Source organism: Orcinus orca, chromosome 16 (assembly GCF_937001465.1).
Source record: "Orcinus orca chromosome 16, mOrcOrc1.1, whole genome shotgun sequence".
In the NCBI taxonomy this organism is placed as follows: Eukaryota; Metazoa; Chordata; class Mammalia; order Artiodactyla; family Delphinidae; genus Orcinus; species Orcinus orca.
The window spans coordinates 56,879,744-56,898,988 of record NC_064574.1 but is presented as its reverse complement, the minus strand read 5'-3'; the positions used below and the strand labels follow the sequence as shown (position 1 = coordinate 56,898,988).

The window sequence follows — 19,245 nt, the reverse complement described above, 5'->3', positions numbered from 1 at the left end:
CAGCTCTGCTAACCAGTCATCTGTCTGCTTTCTCTTCCTCCCAGCTTGTGGTGAGCTGGGGGCAGGAGGTGTGGGTGGTGAATGGGCTGCTTGCTGTAGGTGCCCCCTCCCCAAGCCCCATCGCTTATTGGGAGGGGGGAATTCTTGTCCCCTGGGCACAATCGGAGGCTCTCTCTCTGAAGAGTGGGCATCCCTGATGGGTGCCTTCCATCCCCTGCCCTAAGAACTCTGTGAGTGAACTCTGAGGCCTGCCTGGAGGAGGAGGCAGGGGGACTGTTTCTAGACTGAGAAAGCTCTGGGGTCTGGAGTTTGGGGGAGAATCCCAGGGAGCTGTGCAGTGGGAAAGTGTGGTTATGCATGTTTCCATCTGCGTGTGTTTGCATGGGGGGTATGTGTGTGTGGGGGGGCGGATATTGGTGTTGTGTGTGGTATGTGTCTTGTCTGCTCGTGTGTGTGTGTGTGTGTGTGTGTGTGTGTGTGTGTGTGTGTGTCCATGGCTATCTCATCTCATTTACATGGGGTGTTTGCAGTGCAGGTTTGTGTGTGGAGGTGTGAGTGTGTGTGCTCACAGGTCTCCATGCATCTCAGTGGGCTCTGTGTCTGTGCCCTTTTGGGAGGGGTGGTCTGTGTTTGGGGTGAGCTCACAAAGCTGGCTCCTGGGCTCTTTTCCCTCCTTCAGTCAGCAGGCTCAGCCGGCCCCCTTAGCCCCCTTGGACCTCACCCTGAGTGGGTTTTAGCCTCAGAGCTACCCGGAGGGGGTCAGCCCGGGAGGAGCAGAGCAGAGGGCAAGCTCCCACCTCCACTGGCCTCCCACCCGGCTTGGGGTGGACTTTCCAGCTCCCTCTCAACTGTAGGCTCTTCTGGTGCCATTTTACAGAAGGGAAAACTGAGTCACTCGCCAGTCCCCTCATCCGTGGCCGACCTTGCTACCCTCCATGACATTGCCTCTGCCCTGGTCCTTCAACATGTATTTACTGAGCACCTACCATGTGTCAGGCATACAAAACCAAGCAAAACAACGTGCCTGCCCTGGCGAGCCAATGTATTAGTGGGGGAAACAGACACCAAAAACATTCACAGGGGAGAAGGGTGAAATGGTAACCATGGGCGATGGGACAGACTGAGGGAGGGCACGGCACGCACTTAGTTCAGGGTGGGTGGAAGGTCCCCTCATTTGAGCAACGACCAGAAAGAGGCAGCCTGGGAAGATGCAGGGGAAGAGAGTGGCCCCAGATCCAGTCATTGGCAGAGTGAAGTTCACTCGCCATCTGGCCCCGCAGCCCGCACTCCTAGCTCAGCACAGCTGGATGGGGCCATTCACCCTACTCACCAAAATATCCCGAAGATGTAAAGTGGCTTCTCAAAACGATGAAAGAATTAGAAGGAAAGAGGAAATGCCACAGAATATTTATCTAACCTTAGCAGCGGGTGGAAAACCCCAGAAGCAGCATAGGAAAGGATAGCCGGATTTGAGCACATGGATCAGGTGGGCCCTCCTGTGGATGCCGGTGATAACGATGTGTCAGTCGTCGGTTGTAACCAGTGAACCACTCTGGTGCAGATGCTGCTGGCTGTGTGGGGGCAGGTGATGTCTGATCACCTTGACCTGCCTACAGCAAGAATCCTGCTAGCTCAGTTTAGCCAGAATCCCCCTTGACCTGTGATGTTTCGTTTCTTCTTAGTAATTTTCCATCCACTGTCCTCCCCCCTCCCACCCACCCCCGCTATAAGTTTCCAGTTTTCCTAGTTGCATTTGGAGTTGAGCCCAATCTTTGCAAAAACCCCATTGCAGTGGTCCCTACACCGATCGTGATTGTCCTGAACAAAGTCTGCCTCACCGTTTTAACAAGTGTCATGAGTAATTTTTTCTTGAACAATGGTTGGATTCGTGCTTTTGAAAGCTCATTCTGCCTGCTGCACAGAAAACTGGTGCGTGAGCATGGTTATTAGGGAGAGGCAGAAGCGACTGGATGGAGGCTGCAGCTCCTGGTGAGATGGTAGAGGCCTAAGTCAAGGTGGGAAGAAATGGGTACAGGTGGGTGGACATGAGACACACTTTGAAGGGAGGAGTCTCCATTCACACCTGCTTTAAGCCCTTACCTGGCTGCCATCGCTCCCTAATTGAGACCCATAAATTCAGCCCATTCCGGCAACTGCCATCTCACCCCACACTCCCTTTCCTCTCTCTATGTCTTAGCCCCACCATGCTCCTTCCCACCCCAGGGCCTTTGCACATGCTCTCACCTCTCTCAGGAATGTCCTTTTCTTTGTTTAATTCCTGATTAAAGATCTCAGGTCAATCAGCACTTTTCAGAGAAGTCTCTCCTGGCTCCTCCAGCACCATGCCTGACCCTGCTGTGGGTCACAGAGTGAGTTTGTACCTTGTGTGATTACTGGTTTAACATCTGCCTCTGCTATTAGAGTGTATCAATGGGGGTGGGGGGGCAGGGCTAATGAGAGTTTTGTTTAGCCCAGGGCTTGGAACAGAGTACAGGTGCAATAAATATTTGTCAGATGGCTGGCTGAACCGCTAATAAGGCCTTGTTGGGCAGAAAACTTAGACCACGTGCCCTCATCAGCTGTTAGCTCAGGTCTGGCTGCTAGGCCTGTGCCATCAGATGGGGCCAAGGTGGTGGGCTGATATCACTGACTGCAGGAGACTTAAACCACCACAATTTGGGAGAGAGAACTCCCTGCGACCTGTCTCATCCCATGGCGGAGGGCCGGCACCCACGGAGCCATGGAGGCTTATCTAGCCCACCACCTGACATCTCGGTTATTGGTTAGCACTACCCGCCTACCACTTCCCCAGGCTGTGACTCCTCAGGGGCGGGAACAGGGCAGGCACTTTTTATTTCTGGGTGCTCAGTGCCCAACACAGAGCCCAGCATGGGCAACACATCCAGTGAATTGTAGACCCGAACTGCACAACCTCAGGTGTGAAATTCTGAGAGGCTTCAGTTTAGTTGAGAAGGGCTTTGGGGAAAAAAGGAAGAGAAGGGACTGCCTTAGTTTGCTCTGGCTGCCGTAACAGAATACCACAGACAGGTGACTTAAACAACAGCAGCTGATTTCTCCCAGTTTTGGAGGCTGAGAAATCCAAGATCAAGGTGCTGGCCAATTCAGTTCCTGTTGGAGAACCCTCTTGCAGGCTTGTAGAGGGCTGCCTTCAACAGTCTCTTCTTTGTGTGGGTGTAGAGGAGGGAACAAAGGAGGTGGGAGGGAGAGGGAGAGGGAGATGGGGGGAGAGAATGTGTTACTGGAAAACTGGGTTCATCTCTTGGTGGGTGTGGAGCGAAAAGACACAACCAGGCTAAAGATCAGGAGAATGAAAGATTTATCATTACTGGCAGCAAGTAAGAACACCTGGGATCTTTCCCAAAGCAGTGTCTCCCCAACAGCAAAATCGGGGAAGTTTTTCTTTGGCCACACAGCTTATGGGATTTTAGTTCCCTGACCAGGGATCGAACCTGGGGGCCCCGCAGTGAGAGTGCCAAGTCCTAACCACTGGACCACCAGGGAATTCCCCAAATTGGGGAAGTTTTAATCCCCTATTCATGAAGGGGATTGAGCAGAGGAGAATTCAGCATAGAATTGGGGCAAAGGTCGACAGAGTTCAAGTTTTAGTTGATTGAGGTCTGGAGGGTCAACATCATCATTCCCTTGAGGAGGAACTACAACTGTTTTATCGCTGAACTCTTGTTTCTTGACTACTTTTCCTTTGTTCCTGCATTCCCTCACTTCCCTGAAGATCATTAATTATTGAGCCCTGTTAAAGGACAAACATTGTGGCTGGGCTTAGATCACAAAATGGCTTAGGCCAAAAATGGCTCTTCTTATGTCAAGAAAGCCATGCCTGGTTCTTTCTCCGGGGACCCCTAACCTATCTGCATACAAGAGCAAGCAGAACTGGTGAGTTCCAGGAGGGACCCCCGTGCCGTCCCCACTCCTGGACCCTGTTGTCCCAGGACAGTTACAGGATCCCTCCCCCCTTCCCGCCCCTCAACTACCAGCCTGAGCCTGGGTCCAGGGCTGGACTCCCTTTCAGAAGCTGCTCCCGACTTGCTGTGTGTGAGGGGGTGGGTCACCTCTCGTGCCTCGGTTTCCTCTCCTATGAGTACGAAATTAATTAAAGAAAAAAAAGAAAAAAGGGGGGGTGGGATGAATTGGGAGATTGGGATTGACATATATACACTATTGATACTATGTATAAAATAGATAACTAATGAGAACCTGCTGTATAGCACAGGGAACTCTACTCAGTGCTCTGTGGTGACCTAAATGGGAAGGAAATCCAAAAAAGAGGGGATGTATGTATACGTATAGCTGATTCGCTTTGCTGGACAGTAGAAACTAACACAACATTGTAAAGCAACCATACTCCAATAAAAATTAATTTAAAAAAACCCCTGCAGACACAGAGGACTCAAGGAGGGAGTGGAAATTAAGAGCAAAACACAAACAAAAAGAACGAAATCAACAGATTTCCCTCGTTTTTTTGTTCTTTCTTTCTTTGCATTTTTTTGGTTTTCTTTTCCTCCCTTCGGCCGCTCTCTTCATTCCTTCTTGTCATTCCTAGATCTCTTTCTTCGCGCTAAAACGGAGGTGCCCCTGGGCCGTCCGGTTTCTGGAGCTAAGGTCAGGTGGGGGACCAGACCCGACGCCGTTGGCTAGGGGAGGGACCTGTTCGGGCGCGAAGACCAGATTCTCTCCCTTTTCAGGGGAGTTTTCTGGCCGGGGTATGGCACAGGCCTGAAGCCGGGCCCCCCCTAAGGCCATGCGCCCGGCGATCCCGCCAGTCGCGCGCGAGGACACAAAGATCCCGCCGGGGCTGTGCTCCCGCCCGCCCCGCCCCTGCTCCAGACCGCAGTCCCATTGGCTGAGAGCTCCTGGGGGCGGGGTCAGGGGCGGGGACGCGGCGAGCCCGCCCCGCGAACCGCGCCCCCTCCCCAGCTCTGTTCCCGCAGTTCGAGCAGAGCAGCTGGCTGAGCGGAGTAGATCGTCAGGTAGGGAGCTTCTCCGGGGACCCCAGGAGGGGTGTGGTGTGGTGCCCCCGCCCCGAGGGAGGCCCAGGAACCTCCGGGATGGGACCTCGGCCTCTTCTGCCGCCGCTGCCCCCATTCACCGCCCCCTCTGCAGGGTCTTCCAGCTCGCCGGCAGAGGGCCCCAGGCTGGGTCTCTCTAGGCCCCTAGGAAATACCCGGGCCGCCTTGGCCTATTTGGGGAGCGCGGGTTACTCATCCCCCTCTGGAGAATGGTGGGTGTGGCAGCAGCTGGAGGGATGTGAGGCGGACGTCGGGTTGCATTTCCCGCCTGCCCACCTGTTTTCTTCTAGCGGAAAAAAACCTCCCCTCCTCCTCGTCCCGCCCCCGCCCGCCCCCACCCCTTACCACCCTCCCCCTGCTTTCGCCTGTGGGCTGGAGCAGGATGGGGTGACTCGCGGTGCGCTGGGGCGAGGCGCGGCGGGGGTGGGGGGCGCCGCTCGGGGAGGTGGAGACAGCCCCCAGCCAGGCCTGGCCGCGCCAGCTGTGGGCTCAGTGGTGGGACGTCGGCCGGGCTTGGCGGGGAGGTGGGCTGGGGGTATCCTGGCGCCGGACGATTGGCCGCGTCTGGGGAGGAGGAGCTGCCTGGCGCTCGCCCGGTGTGTTTGCGTCTGGATGAGAGGCCCCAGAGGCCTTGCCGAGAAACTTCTTCCGCGCCCACAGGCTCCCTCCCGACAGCCTCACTGGCAGCCCAAGTTTGCAGGCCGGAAATGCAACGGTTTTTTGTTTTGTATTGATTTCTAACAAGGAAGCCTCTGGTCCCCATAGCTTATCTGGGGTTGGAGTGGATGTGTGTATTGGGGGTGGGGGACAGGAGATAAGCCCCTCCAGGCACGATCTCCGTTCCCACAGGCGGGGGTGTCTCACTGCAAAGTAGGAGGCTTCTCTGAGCCTCCGTCTCCCCATCCGTAGACTGGGGATGTAACTTTTCCTATCATAACGGGGTGAGTGAGAATAAAAGGACATGGCTGACCCAGTGCGGGAAGGAACGTTAGCTACTGTTAACATTTTTTACTGGCTTTTTGGATATTTCTTGGTCTCTTCACTCCCTCATTGGAGGAGTCTTGCCCCTCCAATGCGTTCGCCACCCTGAACCCAGGGAGGACTTGTAAAAACAGGTTCAGATCAACCCCCGGCTTAAAATCGTCCACTGATGCCCCCCATTGTCGGTCAAGTCTCAAACTTTTCAACAGAGCTTTCTATTATCTTCCCCCGAGACCCTCCCATCCTCTTTCTGCCGCCCGTCCTCCCTCCCCCTGGGCCTTTGCCCCTGCAGGTCCCAGGAAAAACTTCCCCACTCCGCCTTTAGGACTCGAAGCAGCCGCTGCCTCCTCGGGGCCAGGGCCCTCCTCCAAGCCCCCTCTGTGCTCGCCTTCCCCGGGCGGACTTGATGACCGCGCTTCTCAAAGCTGCCATGTTTGTCACTCCCTCCCCCCCACCCCCGCCCCCAGCTGGCGCAGGAGCCCCAGCAGAGCCGGAACTGGGGCCTGTAGCGGCGCCCAGCCCAGCCCGGAGTAGATGCTCGCAATGAGCTGAGCCAGGCCCAGCGCCGGGCTCTGGGTCCTGGGCGGGGACGAGGGTGGGTCTTTGTCTCACCGAGGGGCAAAGTCAGGGCATTTGGTTTGTGTCCCATCAGCAGGGACAGGAATGGGAGGGATTATTCTAGATGGCCCCAGGCCTGACAGTTCTATCGTTAGCGGCTCCACCATTGTTTCCGAGCCTTTGTATCTGGTACCCCCTGCACAACATCCTCCGCACGACGTCCGCCGGGCTAGGAGGCTGCACCAGGACTGTCCCATTTGACAGATGGGCAAACTGAGGCAGGGAGCGATGAGGTCGCTTGCCAGGGGTCACAGAGGGAGTGGAGTGCAGAGTTAGGCCTGAGACTCAGGTCTGACCGAAGCCCTGGGAGAATGGAGGCGAGAATGGAATACAGGAGGGCTGGAAGTGGGGGTGATGGGGTGCGGAGTAGGCCCCTAGTTACGAACAAGGGCTTGGGCTCCTCCCAGGAGGGCTGCCCAGGCTGGGAGCCGGCGGGCGCAGGGTCCTGGGCGGGGCGGGCGTGTCCGGGAGCGCTAACGGGGGGCAGTGCTGGAGGGGCGCCTCTTCTTCCTGGTCAATGGCCCTCGGGTTTCTGGCCTCTTCCCAGCACTCTGGGGCGGCCGAGCAGTTCCCGGCTGGGCTTGCTCCCCCTCCCCGGACGCGGGCATCGCGGGCTGCACCCTCCGCGCCGAGTTCGTATTTCTTCCTGCTGCTGGCGCTGCAGGCTCCAGCCAGGCCGCCCCGCCCTTGCGCCCCCTCCACTTAATTCCCCAGTTACCCCAACTCCGCTCCCTCCCCCCTGACTCCCCGCCCCACCCCTTGGCCTCGGCGCTCTCTGAATCCCCGCCCCTTGAGTCCCCGCCCCCTTCCTTTCCCCCTTTCCCCCTCCCCTCTATCCTCGCTCTATTCCCCGCCTCCCCCGCCTGAGCCCCACTCTCCCCCGAATGGAGGGGAATGTGGCCCAAGCCCGCCTCGGGCTCCTCATGGGCCTCTCCTGCTTCCTGGGACCCCACTGTCCAGCCTCCGCTGGCTCACCCAGCCCCTCGGCCCACGTGCCCTTGGTTCTGCGGGGCTGGGGCTTAGCTGGGCTGGAGGCTGAGAAGGGAAGGGAGGCGTCTCTGCTGCCTCAGCTTACAGACGAGGAACCTGGGTGTACTAAGGTGACTTTGTGACTCATCTAGAGCCCCCCCCAAAAAAATTTCCCTTCCACCCTCTTATGCTGGTTGAGAGGTGGGCAAGGCCGATAACCCGGTAACCCGCACTACTCTTGTGTGTGTTCTACTCTGTGTCGGTTGACCAGCATCTACCTTGCTGGGGGGAACTCCTTAGAAATGCAGAATCTGGGACTCCGCCCCCATCTTCAGCATCTCCATTTTAGCACCGACTTTCTCCAGTGTCCTGTCCTGTTCCCTTCACGCGGGCTAGTAGTCATCCCCACCTGCCAGACACCTGGGAGGTGTCTGAACATGGTGCCCAGCCCTGGCCTCCCCCATCCAGAAACCCATGGAAGGCTCGACACCCCATTTTTCAGAGTAGGCTTGGAGAGATCTGGCTTTGCTGAGAACCATGCTGAGAATGAAGCTCCCAGCTTGAACTCAGCTCTTCCCCTCCATCTCCCTGCCCTCAAGCGTCTGAAAGCTACCAACAATGCAGCCTTGTGGAATGAACTGCAAACTCCTTCTCACTAAAGTGTAAATGATGGATAGCACTGCCAAGGATCCCCTCCCTGGAGTCAGCAACTGGCTACTTGGCTCAAGACAGACTTGTCCTTGATACGATTGGTGGGACTGGTGGGGTTTGAGGCTGAGAGGAGGGGAGGGGGTTAGCAGGAGCTCTGCAGGATTGGGTCTCCAGTCCCTTGATATGTGGGTGGGTGGAAGAGGGGTCAGGAAGACCAGAGCCTGGTGCCCAGCTGAACTCTCTGAACCTTCCAGGAGGACATGCAGGGCCTGTGGAAAATTCCCAGGCTATTTTGGTCTGAGGCCCCCTTCCTGCCCTTTCCCAGGGTAAAGGCCCTGCTGGTGCCGGGGGTGGGGTGGCCTCGCCCCATCCACTGATGTGCACAAACAGGCAGTGACAGGTGTGCATCCACGTGTGCGCCTGGTTCAGACACACACGTGCGCACATACACCACACATGTGAGCAGAGCCAAATACGCCCATTACAGTCCTGTGCACACACAGCCATACGCATTTACACACATGCACACACACAGGTGTGTGCACACAGCTCAGCAGCTGTGGCATGCCTTGGGCGTGACATTCCGTCTGAGTTTGCTGCAGCCCTGAGGCCCGTCCCGGGTCTGGCCTAGAGCCTCCTAGCAGACTGAGCCTCAGTTGCCTGTTTGCAAATGCCCTGCAGCTGTAGGGAGTTGAGGGCGTCCAGGAGGGGGGCTAGTGGCAGCGGGTGGGCCCTGCCTCCTCCAGGGTCAGTTCCAAAGCTCCCCTGGTGTTGCTCGGAGAGCAGTTGCTGGTTGGAAGCACCGGTGGGTGGGGATGAGGGTGGGGGGGTGACTGCCGCACACCCCCCATCTGTGTGTTGGAGGGCAGCAGTGGGCCCCAGAGCTGGCTCCTGGGCTACTGGCTCCCCCCTCCCCCAGCTGTTTTCCTTACAGCTGGACTTTAACCCAGGCCTCCCCACACAGAGGCCATGCACTCCTTCTCCCTGCCCCCTCCCCCATGCCGCTCCCCCTCCCCACGCAGGCCCCTGGGGGCGGGCTGGCTCTTGTCCAGGCCTGCTCCAGCTGCCCCAGCTGCTTTCAGCTCTGATGGCCCAGGGGAGGCGGGCAGGGTGGTGGTTAAGGATCCTGAGTCTCCCAGGCTGGCACTTACCTTCCCGTTCCCACTCCGAGAGGCTCTAGTGCCCCCCATGCCTCAGTTTCTCCCACTGCCAGGTACTCATGCGTGGAGCCCCCTGCTGCTGCTCGACTGTGCAAGGCACCAAGCACACAAGTACACATGAACTCCAGCGGGGGCTTCGGGTCCTAATGCTGGTTAAGACCCTGCTCTGTCCCAGCCCCAGTGCCGGGCCCCAGGATGTGGAGGGACTCCATGCTGCCTTCAGGTTGCTCCCCGCTCAAGAGGGTGGGCTTCCATTAGCATCTCTGCTGGACTGGGTATACTAGGGGAGTCAAGGGGGCTGGGGTGGAGAGAGAAGGGGGGCCCCAGTTTGGGCCTGCTTCATTAACCTAGGGGGAGGTAGCCCTGGCAGGGGACATGGGGACAGTCAGACAGACATGGATGTGAAGAATGAAGACACATGGGGATGATGGTGTTGCCCTCCAACCCAACCTGCCTCTCACCTCTCACCCCTCCTTCCCCAGTGCCCCGGCCACCCCCCCGCCCCCAGTCTCCTTGCTGGCCTCCAGTCACACCTGCCCTTGCCAACCTCAGAGCCTTTGCACAGGCTGTTTCCCACACCTGGAAGAGCCTCCCTCTGTTTTGTAAATGGTCCACTCTTTCTTACTGTCCGGGACCCAGCCTGCACCCTCATTAGAGTGGCACCCCAACCCTGCTACTTTTTATGTCCCTCTATGTATTTCTTATCAGCCCTTTCAGCAGTCTGTAATGGTTATTTATTTTTTGGCCACACCACGCAGCTTGTGGGATCTCAGTTCCCCTACCAGGGATTGAACCTGGACCATGGCAATGAAAGCCTGGAATCCTAACCACTAGGCCACCAGGGAACCACCTGTAATGATTTTGTTTATATATTTATTGACCTGTTTCTTCTCTGGCTCCAAATTCAGCCGTGTCTCTAGTGCCATGGACAGGGCCTGACACCGGGCACATATTTGTTGAATGACTTTATGATGACAGTTATAACAACAATCGTAGCTGACACTTAATGCTCACTTGTTCTGGGTGGAGGGTATGCAGAGTGCCTAACATGTATTGTTTCATTTCAACTTCATGACAATGGTGTGAAGTCAGAACTATTAAAATCCCCATTTTCCTCATGCAGAAACCAAGGTCCAGAGAGGTTAAGTAACTTGCCCAAGATCACACAGCCGGCAGGGTGGGATTTGAAGTCAGATGTGCCTGACATCAGGGGAAAGAGGGAGATTGTGGATGCGGGGGAGGGCACTTCCCCGCCTCACCCTGGTGTCACCAGGACGCAGTGGTCCCACCTGCTGTCCTGCGTGGGGCTTTCCCTTCTCTGGGCTGGCCCCCTTCCCAGAACCCCAGGCATTGAACATTCTAGGACTCTATGACCTGTACTGGTGGGTCATGCTGGAGCTCTGACCCCCGGGCCAAGGAGCCGGGGCCTTTCTGGGCTGGCTGCGGCTGCGGCTGAGAGAAGGGTCAGGAGGTAGCTATATCACTTCCCCCGGGAAGCCAGGCAGCCCTCTCCCTTCCCAGCCAGAGGGAGCGAGTCCTGAAAGGGGAGTGGGGGGGTCTGTGGGGGACTGTGGGGACAATGGAAGAAGAGGTTTCGTCCTTTTGGGGAAGGAGGCAGCCCTTTCCCTGGAGGATGCAGGTTGAAAACTGGTGCCCTGGGGCTGCGTAATTGCTATAGACCAGGCACGCATGGGGCAGGGCTGGTGGACTGGAGGCTCCAGGCTGTCAAAGCTGCTAGTTTTTTCAAACTAGTTGGAAACCTAGATTTTGGAGCAAACTCCTGGGATGTTTAAAAGATAGCTCATATTTTAAATTTGAAAACCCCATGTGAACCACACAGAACCCAGCAGGGCTGCCCTGTGAACGGGGGTGATGTCCGAGTCGGCCTCCTCCACTGTCCTGGGGCCACAGGGCCCCGCTCTGCTCCACCTTGAGTCTCCATCCCCCTTCCTGAGCAGGTGCTGAGTGATGCCCACCCAGCTGCCCCACTGTGCAGATGGGAAAATTGATCCCAGAGAGGGGAAAGGACTCAGCCAAGGTCCTTTGGCTCCTGGGCTTTGCTTTTTCCTCGTGGCCTTGAGGCAAGGCTGCCAGTGTGTTGGGTACAGCGGCCACGTGCTGCTCTTGACACAGTTGCCAGAGCGAGGCAGGGACTATGGAGTCCGCTCCCTCCAACCCCTCCAGCTGGGTCTGCCCCCAGCCTCTGATGCATGTTAGGGGTCACGGAGGGAATTCGATTTCTTAGCAGCAATTGGAGACTCAGGCTGTGTGGAAATTAACTTTAAGGCCTGGATCTGAGTAAGGGTCCAGGTGGAGATGCTGCCTTTGAAATGCCCCTGCCCCTCAGGGTCCCACACACTTACCTGCCGGGCTTCCCTCTCCTGGATGCAGGCCTGACTTAGGGTCTGAGCCTTCTTTGGTTTGTGTCCCGGAGTTTCCTGGAGGAACACTTGAGTGTTGGTCCCTTTTTTGCCTCTGCCTTCCCCACAGTGTCCGGCACTTAGCCGGGGCCAGGAAATGTCTGATGAGTGGCTGGAGTCCTTATCTAGGTGGTTGGCATTGAAACATCCCCGCCCGCCCTGCCTGCCTGCCTCCCTGCTCCCGCCCTCCCTCCTTTCCTTCCTTCCACAAGGATTTACCACGCCTGGCCTGGCGTGTGCCAGGGTCTGTGCTGGGCACTGGGAACATAGAGGGGGCCAATGGTGTCCTTGTCAGTGATGCGACCTGGCATTTCCGTACAGAGCAATGATAGCGGGAGGCCCACGGCAGCTGCAGGAGCCCAGACCAGGCGCCTGCCCCGGCTGGAGTGAGCCGGGCGTGTTTCTGGAGCAGGTGACCTCCACGCTGAGTGAGCCTCGAGCCTGCATTCCACAGCCAGAAGAATGAGTCTCAGATGGCAGACGCTGGGGTGGGGAGGCATCTGGGGAGGCCCCTCCTTGCAAGGCATGAGCCCCTGAGAGCCCCTGTCCCTCTCCAGGTCGGCCATGTCATCTGAGCCTCCTCCCCCATCACAGCACCCCACCCACCAGTCCTCGGCCGGGCTGCTGGATACCCAACAGGCCCGAGACCGCTCACCATCCCCGCTTCCGGGCAACGTGGTCCCGAGCCCACTGCCCACTCGCCGGACAAGGACCTTCTCAGCGTGAGTGTCAGGCTTCCTGAGATAGGTCGCCTGCGGGGTCCAGAGAGCCTCATGTCCCTGTCAGATGGGAGACTCGGGGTTGGGAAAGGGCTGATGGTGAGAAACTGGGCAGGCGCCTCGTAAACTGTACGGCGCTGCTCCAGGCCCACTTGAGGCTGTCACGAGCTGGGGGCAAGGATTGGCGATGGCCAGGGGTGGGAAACCGCTGGGGTATTAAATCATCAGGCTTTAACGACACACAGGCCTCTTCCCCCGTGAGCCCTTGACTTCATGGCTGCAAAAGGGGGACAGTAGCAGGGTGGCCACGGTGCCACAGGGGACCCACACGGTGCCTGGGAGATGCAGAGCTCAGGCCAACGAGTGGAGGCTGCTGCTAGCTGCTGCTGCTAATAGCCTTCGGAGGGAGGGATGCGCAGAGAGCTTTTAGTCAGAGGGGGAAACTGAGGCCTGAGAAAACTCTGCCAGCGTCATTCAGAGAGTCCTTGTCACCAGGGTCTCTGTGAATGGCTCCCAGAGTCGTGCAGTGCACAGCCTGCACAGCTGTACGTGGTGGCCCTGGCCAGGACTCCCTGGGGCACAGCGTGGGTGGGCACTGGGATGAGCTGGGTGTGCCCGGGAAGCCGGGGGCTGTTCTGGAGGGCTGGCGGGGGCCGCTCACGCTTTCTCCTCTCTCTGGCAGGACGGTGCGGGCTTCACAGGGCCCTGTCTACAAAGGAGTCTGCAAATGCTTCTGTCGGTCCAAGGGCCACGGCTTCATTACCCCGGCCGACGGCGGCCCTGACATCTTCCTGCACATCTCCGAGTAAGACAGCGGCCAGTCTGGGTGGGCTGTGTCTGGGGTGGGTGCTGCCGTGGCCCCGAGGAGGCAGGGAAAGCGTGTGACTCTCCTGGGCGCCGGCTATGATGATGGTTGTGCAGCCAGGTGTGTGTGACTCTGCTTGTGATCTGTGTGTGACCGTGTTCAGCAGTGGGGTCGTGAGCCCGTGGTGGTGGTGGCAGTGTGTCAGGCTGCAGGCGACTGCGTGTGCGCATGTGTGAGTTGAGATCTGCTTGGGGTGGGTCTGAGTGCCCGTGTGGGTCTGGTGGGTGGGGAGGGGCGTCCCTGTGAGTCTGGGGAGCTGTGTTTCACCTGGCGGCTGGGCTCCTGCACTTCCTCGGGGGAAGCAGCTTGGTGAGGCGGGGGGCTGCCTGCGCTCTGTTCCAGGAAGGAAGTTTGGGGCTGGACCCTTTCTCCTGCCACTTGCTCACTGACGTCCTTCCTTCCTGAGTGTCTGGAAACCCTGGGGCGGGCAGTGGGGGGGACCCAGGGTGGAGCCCACACGTCCTTGGTCTTGGGGCTGGAAGGCATCCAGCAGCCTGTGCTTCACTTCTGATCTTCTAAGCAGCCTGCAGATCTGTGGGGATCCGATTGGCACCCCGACCCGCACCCCAACCCTTGACCTCAGCGGCAGCTCCCCAGTCTTTCCGATTGTGGCAGGCAAAGTCCTTACCCCACACAGCAGACCTTGTCTACATAGAAACCATGTTTTTGGAATTAGGATCCTGTTGCACATGTCTGCTGGGATGGGAGAGTTATCCCTTCTGACCCTCCCCCAACATTCTTACACGCCAGGTCTTCAGTAGACCCCCCCGTACAGCGTAGACACGAGGATGACGCTAGAGCAATGCCTTTCACGTATGTATGAATCATGCGTGGATGTAGACATGTATCTCCACATTGCCTCTTTCCAGAAAGGATTTGTAGTGGTTGACAAGGATACACACAGTGCACCAAAAAAATTAGAAAGGAAAGGGTTGGGGGGCAGATAAGAAAGATGGGGATACTGTGATGCCTAGTTCCACTGCTAGAAGTGGGCTACATGTTTATTCCTGAGCTTCCTGGTGGCCAAATCAAAGAGGGCAGCACCATCTGCGATGTTATTCTTCAGTCAAGGCAAACCAGTTCCGGGGGAGCTGGCTGGTCTTGGTGCTCAGGATCTGAAGGGATTTTCCTCCTGGGGTTTCATCAAGGGGACATCAAGCTGGGCACCTCCCTATCACGGGTGAGATGGTGACTCATGTCCCATAGAAAGTAAGGGAAACGGACTTTCTGGAAAGCTCACTGGGGTTCTGAGGAGTTGAACAGCAGAGGTGTAGCCTGGTTTCTGGGACTCCTGGATGGGTCAGGGGGTCGGGGTGCTGCTCAGGAAACCCTCCCCCCGGGCCATCCCCCAACTCGGGCTCAGACTGCCTTTCCCCACTGTTCCCTCCATCAGGCCCTCGGTGCCCTCGTTTAACATGCCATGTGAGCATCCCCAGGGGGTGGGGCTCCATCTCTGTCTCAGCAACCGAGGTCCCAGGGAAGGAGCTGATTGGGTGTGGGGCTCCTTAGCCACGACCAGAGGGCCATGGTGGTGCCCCCTGGTGGCAGGGCAGGGCGGCAGTTCCTCTGCGAGGGCTGGTGTCCTGGCTTCTCTGAGTGCCGGCCCTGAGTGCTCTCTCCCCACCCCACAGCGTGGAGGGGGAGTACGTCCCCGTGGAAGGCGATGAGGTCACCTATAAGATGTGCTCCATTCCGCCCAAGAACGAGAAGCTGCAGGCCGTGGAGGTGGTCATCACCCACCTGGCGCCGGGCACCAAGCACGAGACCTGGTCCGGCCACATCGTCAGCTCCTAGGAGAGGCCAGAGGCGCCCCTTCCCCAGGGCTTGGGGGAGACTCTGGGGCCGGAGGCAGGACCAAACTGGAGAGGACATTCTACCGCTTGAGATGGGGCTTCAAGGGGGGAGCGTGGTCCCTTTCAAGTGTCTCCTGAAGGAAGGGGTGTGGGGTGCTCTCGGCCACCAGCACAGCCTCTCACCATCTGAAAAGCATTAAAAGCATTGAAAAAGGAGAGGCGCCCGCTAGTGGCTGAGTGGAGGGTCTGTCCGAGCCCCACCCGGGACTGGGTCGGGTGGTCTTCCCCAGCCCACAGCCCCTCATCCCTGGAGGAAGGCTCAAAATCCCCAGATCTGGCCCTCTGGGTAGTGACATGGACCCTGCGTGTTTTCCCGGGAGGAATTCCCGCCCAAGCGGCCCCCTTGTGTCTCTCCTCGGCCCTGGGCAAAGCAGGCTTTTCTTTCTGGTTCTCAGCTGGTTGTTCAGGGGGCTGGGAGGGGCGGGGAGTGGGGGGAGGTTGGTACCTTCGCAGCGGGAGGTGTCACAGCTGGGTGTCTGGGAGCCCGGAGTCCTCCACCTGGCAGCGACGTGCTCAGAGGCGAATCCTAACTCTCTTCGAAGGCTGGTCCTTTCTGTCTGTCTTCAGGGTGAGTGATCCTGGCTCAGCAGCCCGTCACTGAGGTGGTGGGTGGGAGTGGGGATGGCGGTGGGAGAGGGGAGTGTGGAGAGGGGAGGCTCTTTAAGACCAGACCTTTCTCCGGATCCATCTAGAAAAGAGCAGGTGGTTTGCTTCCTGACAGCCTGGTAAAGTCAGAAGTTGAAGGGGAAATACACCTTTGGTGGGGTTTTCTGGAAAACTGGTGTGAAGAACTGCTTAGGATTTTCTTTTTTTTATTTCATAACTGAAGTTCTCACCAGAGCCAGCTCTGTTTGCACTTCGCTGCCGACATTGCAAACCTTTGTAGATATTTCCAGTAAACAGATCCTTAGGATTTTCTTTGCTGTGGTTTGGTCTGGCTTTAGTTGTGTTTTAAAAATAGCAATAGCTGGGAAATACGTCTTGAAATATGTGGCCTGTATGTAGTCAAGTGTCCATTTGTCAGTGCAGGGAGGCGAGCCCTTGAAAGACAATGACGGCCTAATCCAGTGTCTTAAATCTGGAAATTTCTGCAAGGGGGTGGAAGGCCAGAACTATTTTGCTGAGAACTGGTGGAGTTGTTAGTGTGTGTGTGTGTGTGTGTGTGTGTTTAAAGTATAACTGACCTACAACACTATGTTGGTTCCCTGTGCACAACACAGTGATTTGATGTTTTCATACATCACAAAATGACCACTGGAGTTGTTTTAAATAGGCAAGTAAGTGTGTTGGTTTCCAGTATGCAGTGAAACATCATAGTTAAGGAAGTTGATCCTATTTCCTGGCCTGTCGTGCCCCTCGAAGGGTCCTCCTGCCTCTGCCTTCTGCTGCCCCGCGGTGGCCTTCTCCCCTCCAGCCTTGGATGGTCTGTCCCCAGGTGGCTCCTGGAGACCCGTCTGTTGGGTACAGACCACGCTTCCAGAGCCACTTCCCGACACCCGTGCAGGCTCCCGGAGGTTGAGAACCTGCACCTTCCCTCCACCTGCTCCCCCAGGTGTCTCCACTGCCCTGTCCTCACCTTGACACATGGTTGGGGCTCCTTGTGACCTGCCAGCCCGCCAGCGGGCTGGGAGTTGGATCTGCTCTTCTGAGCTAAACTTTGGGCTCTCGCTGTGTAGACTCCTTTGTAAATGGCTCTTGCTCTGTCCTTCCTGGTGACCACATCTTTCTCAGTCAGAGCTGGAAGGGACCCTTCCCCACTCAAGCACAGAGTCTCAAGTTACAGAAACTCCGGAGGCTCTGGGAGGATGGACGGTGTTGGCGACGGAGCTGGGCACAGAATCCGGATTCCTGACTGCAGGTCTCCTCCCACCAGCATCCTTCTCTCAGTAAAGTCTGTTTTGCGTGAGGCTCTGCGTTATGTGTTAATGGGAATCTGGTTGCCAGGGAGCTTTTCCTTGAAGCCAGCAGGTAAGGGCGTCTCCCCAGAGGAGGCTGACAGTCATTCTACTTTGCAGTCTGGTTTTTTGGAGGATGAATAAGAAAATGGGATCAGCCCTTCTTCCTTAATCATCATCCTCGTGCGTAGGCAAGCTTAGCAGTGGGATGTGGCTTCGTGACAGTAGAAAATGCCACTTACGTGGTCAGCTGTGGGTAAACGCACTGCTGATGCATTTAAATTGGTACTGTGTGAGCAGAAGCAGTCTGGCCAAGGGCGGTCCAGACGGAGGGAAGCTGGGAAGTGGGAGGGGAGGCAGCCCAGGTTCTTGGTTTCCAGGAGTGCAGCAGGGAGATGCAGGGGGCACAAGAGGCTGCGAAGGTCCTCCTTGGCCAGTGTTTCCCTCGTGAGGTAGATAATGGCTTTGGGCGTGCAGAGGTGAACATCTTTATTGTAAAAATATACAGATTTTCAGAGTGCATTAGGACAAATTATAACCAGCCCATCGAACCTGATTAGGGAAAGGCCGGAGTAAGCATTGAACCCCAAACACATGTGATGCCATGCGGCTCGAGGGAGGGAGGGTGGGTTTGGTGGAAGCCAGGGTGAGGGGGGTGGGGGTGGGCAGATGTGGAAGGGAGCCTGGAGGCCTGGCCGAGTTGGCCCTGTCTGGGCAGGAGAGGGAAGCAGCCCTCAGGAAGTGATTCAGGGCCACCTAGGCCACCTTCGCCTCACCCAAATGTTTGCCAAACTTGTTTCGTGCGGGCCCTCCAGTCACTCCCTGCCCGGAAGCTAGACAGACCTACCCTCGTCACACAGATGGGCCTCCCCCGGCCCCTCCCGCGGGATCGAGTTCAGGCTCCTCACTGAGCTTTATATGGGCCTTCCAGCGGCCAGTAGCTGCTAGTGGTCTTTCCCTTGAGGCTTCTTAAGCCCTAGAGCCCGGGGCTAAATACCTGGTCAGCTTCTGCAGTGCAGGGGGTGGGGGCAGGGGGTGGGGAAGGGGAGGAGGAAGCTTTCTTAACAGCCCCACGCTGACCTGGGGCAACCTCTTTGCTTCCCTCTTGCTCAGCATTTAGCTACCATGTTTACATTTCTTGTGATGTTGTCTACCGTCCTGGAACGGCAGAAGGCTGAGGGAATGACTTATCCTCGTCTGTCAAGCAGGGATGACAGTCCCGTCTTACGGGGTTTCTGGGGATGATTAAGTTAGCGATAGCTCACACTGTTCTAAGTGCTTCACTGAAGTTAACGCGGTTAAGTTACACGTGTGGTAGAGACTATAACCCCATTCGACAGATGAGCAAACTGAGGCTGGGGTGAACTCGTCCTCCATCACACAGCCAGTCAGCAGCAGCTGAACCAGGATCTGAATCCTGGCAGCCGGCTCTTACCTGCCAACGACAGAAGCTGCTGCTTTGTGAGCATGTGTAAGGCATCAGCCGCTGCTGCCTGCATGTTACTTACCTACTATTACCTGATGTCCCCACCACGGAGCCCAGCTGCGGAGGCCCTCGGGGAGCAAGGTGGGTGCTGGGGAATACCTAAAGAGAGAAGAGGTGGGATACATGGCCGGGGAGCTTGGACCGGGATAAGACCACCGCAGCAGGGGAAGGATGGCGCAAAGTCTGAAATCGTTGGAGGTGGGGAGGCAGGTTGAGGGAATTGTGACAGTGTAGGGTAGGGGGCCCAGCCTGATGGCCTCGGGGTACCTACCCAGGGCAGCCCTGTGCAGGGCGGAGAAACAGTGCACCCTTCACCTCATGAAAGTTGGGACAAGTCTGAGTAAGACTCAGTTGTCTCGTTTTGATATATAAGGAAACTTCTACGGAATACTGGATCCTTACCCAGTGGGCAGAAAAGCCTGGAGGGTGGGTCGATGCCAGTTGGAAAGTGCAACCCCCAACATCGTGGGAATGTCAGCGTCGCAACGAGTGGCCCCTCAGGTCCAAGAGGGCTGAGCTCTTCCCCCAGAATCTGAGAAGATACCAACTCACTTAACTCGAGGAGAAAACAGTAATCAGAAAG

At 57.2% G+C, this 19,245-nt stretch overlaps 1 protein-coding gene and 1 long non-coding RNA gene across 5 annotated transcripts; both read left to right on the top strand.

Moving 5' to 3' along the window:
• The first annotated feature begins 4,900 nt into the window (after positions 1-4,900).
• On the top strand, positions 4,901-15,437 carry CARHSP1 (calcium regulated heat stable protein 1). 4 transcript variants are annotated; one of them, XM_033428831.2, is made up of 5 exons: positions 4,901-5,006; positions 12,402-12,566; positions 13,246-13,368; positions 14,179-14,241; positions 15,060-15,437. In XM_033428831.2, the coding sequence occupies exons 2-5, from the start codon at positions 12,409-12,411 to the stop codon at positions 15,220-15,222; spliced, it is 507 nt and encodes a 168-aa protein (XP_033284722.1). In that variant the 5' UTR covers positions 4,901-5,006; positions 12,402-12,408; the 3' UTR covers positions 15,223-15,437. The 4 variants fall into 4 exon arrangements, with proteins under 4 accessions (XP_033284722.1, XP_004270244.1, XP_033284723.1 ...); XM_033428832.2 differs by lacking the exon at positions 4,901-5,006 and adding an exon at positions 9,246-10,895; XM_004270196.4 differs by lacking the exon at positions 14,179-14,241.
• Positions 15,438-18,219: 2,782 nt separating this feature from the next.
• LOC117201483 (uncharacterized) lies at positions 18,220-19,209 on the top strand. The gene is made up of 2 exons (XR_004483529.2): positions 18,220-18,743; positions 19,036-19,209. It is a non-coding gene; the product is annotated as an uncharacterized LOC117201483 (long non-coding RNA).
• The last annotated feature ends 36 nt before the right edge of the window (positions 19,210-19,245 follow it).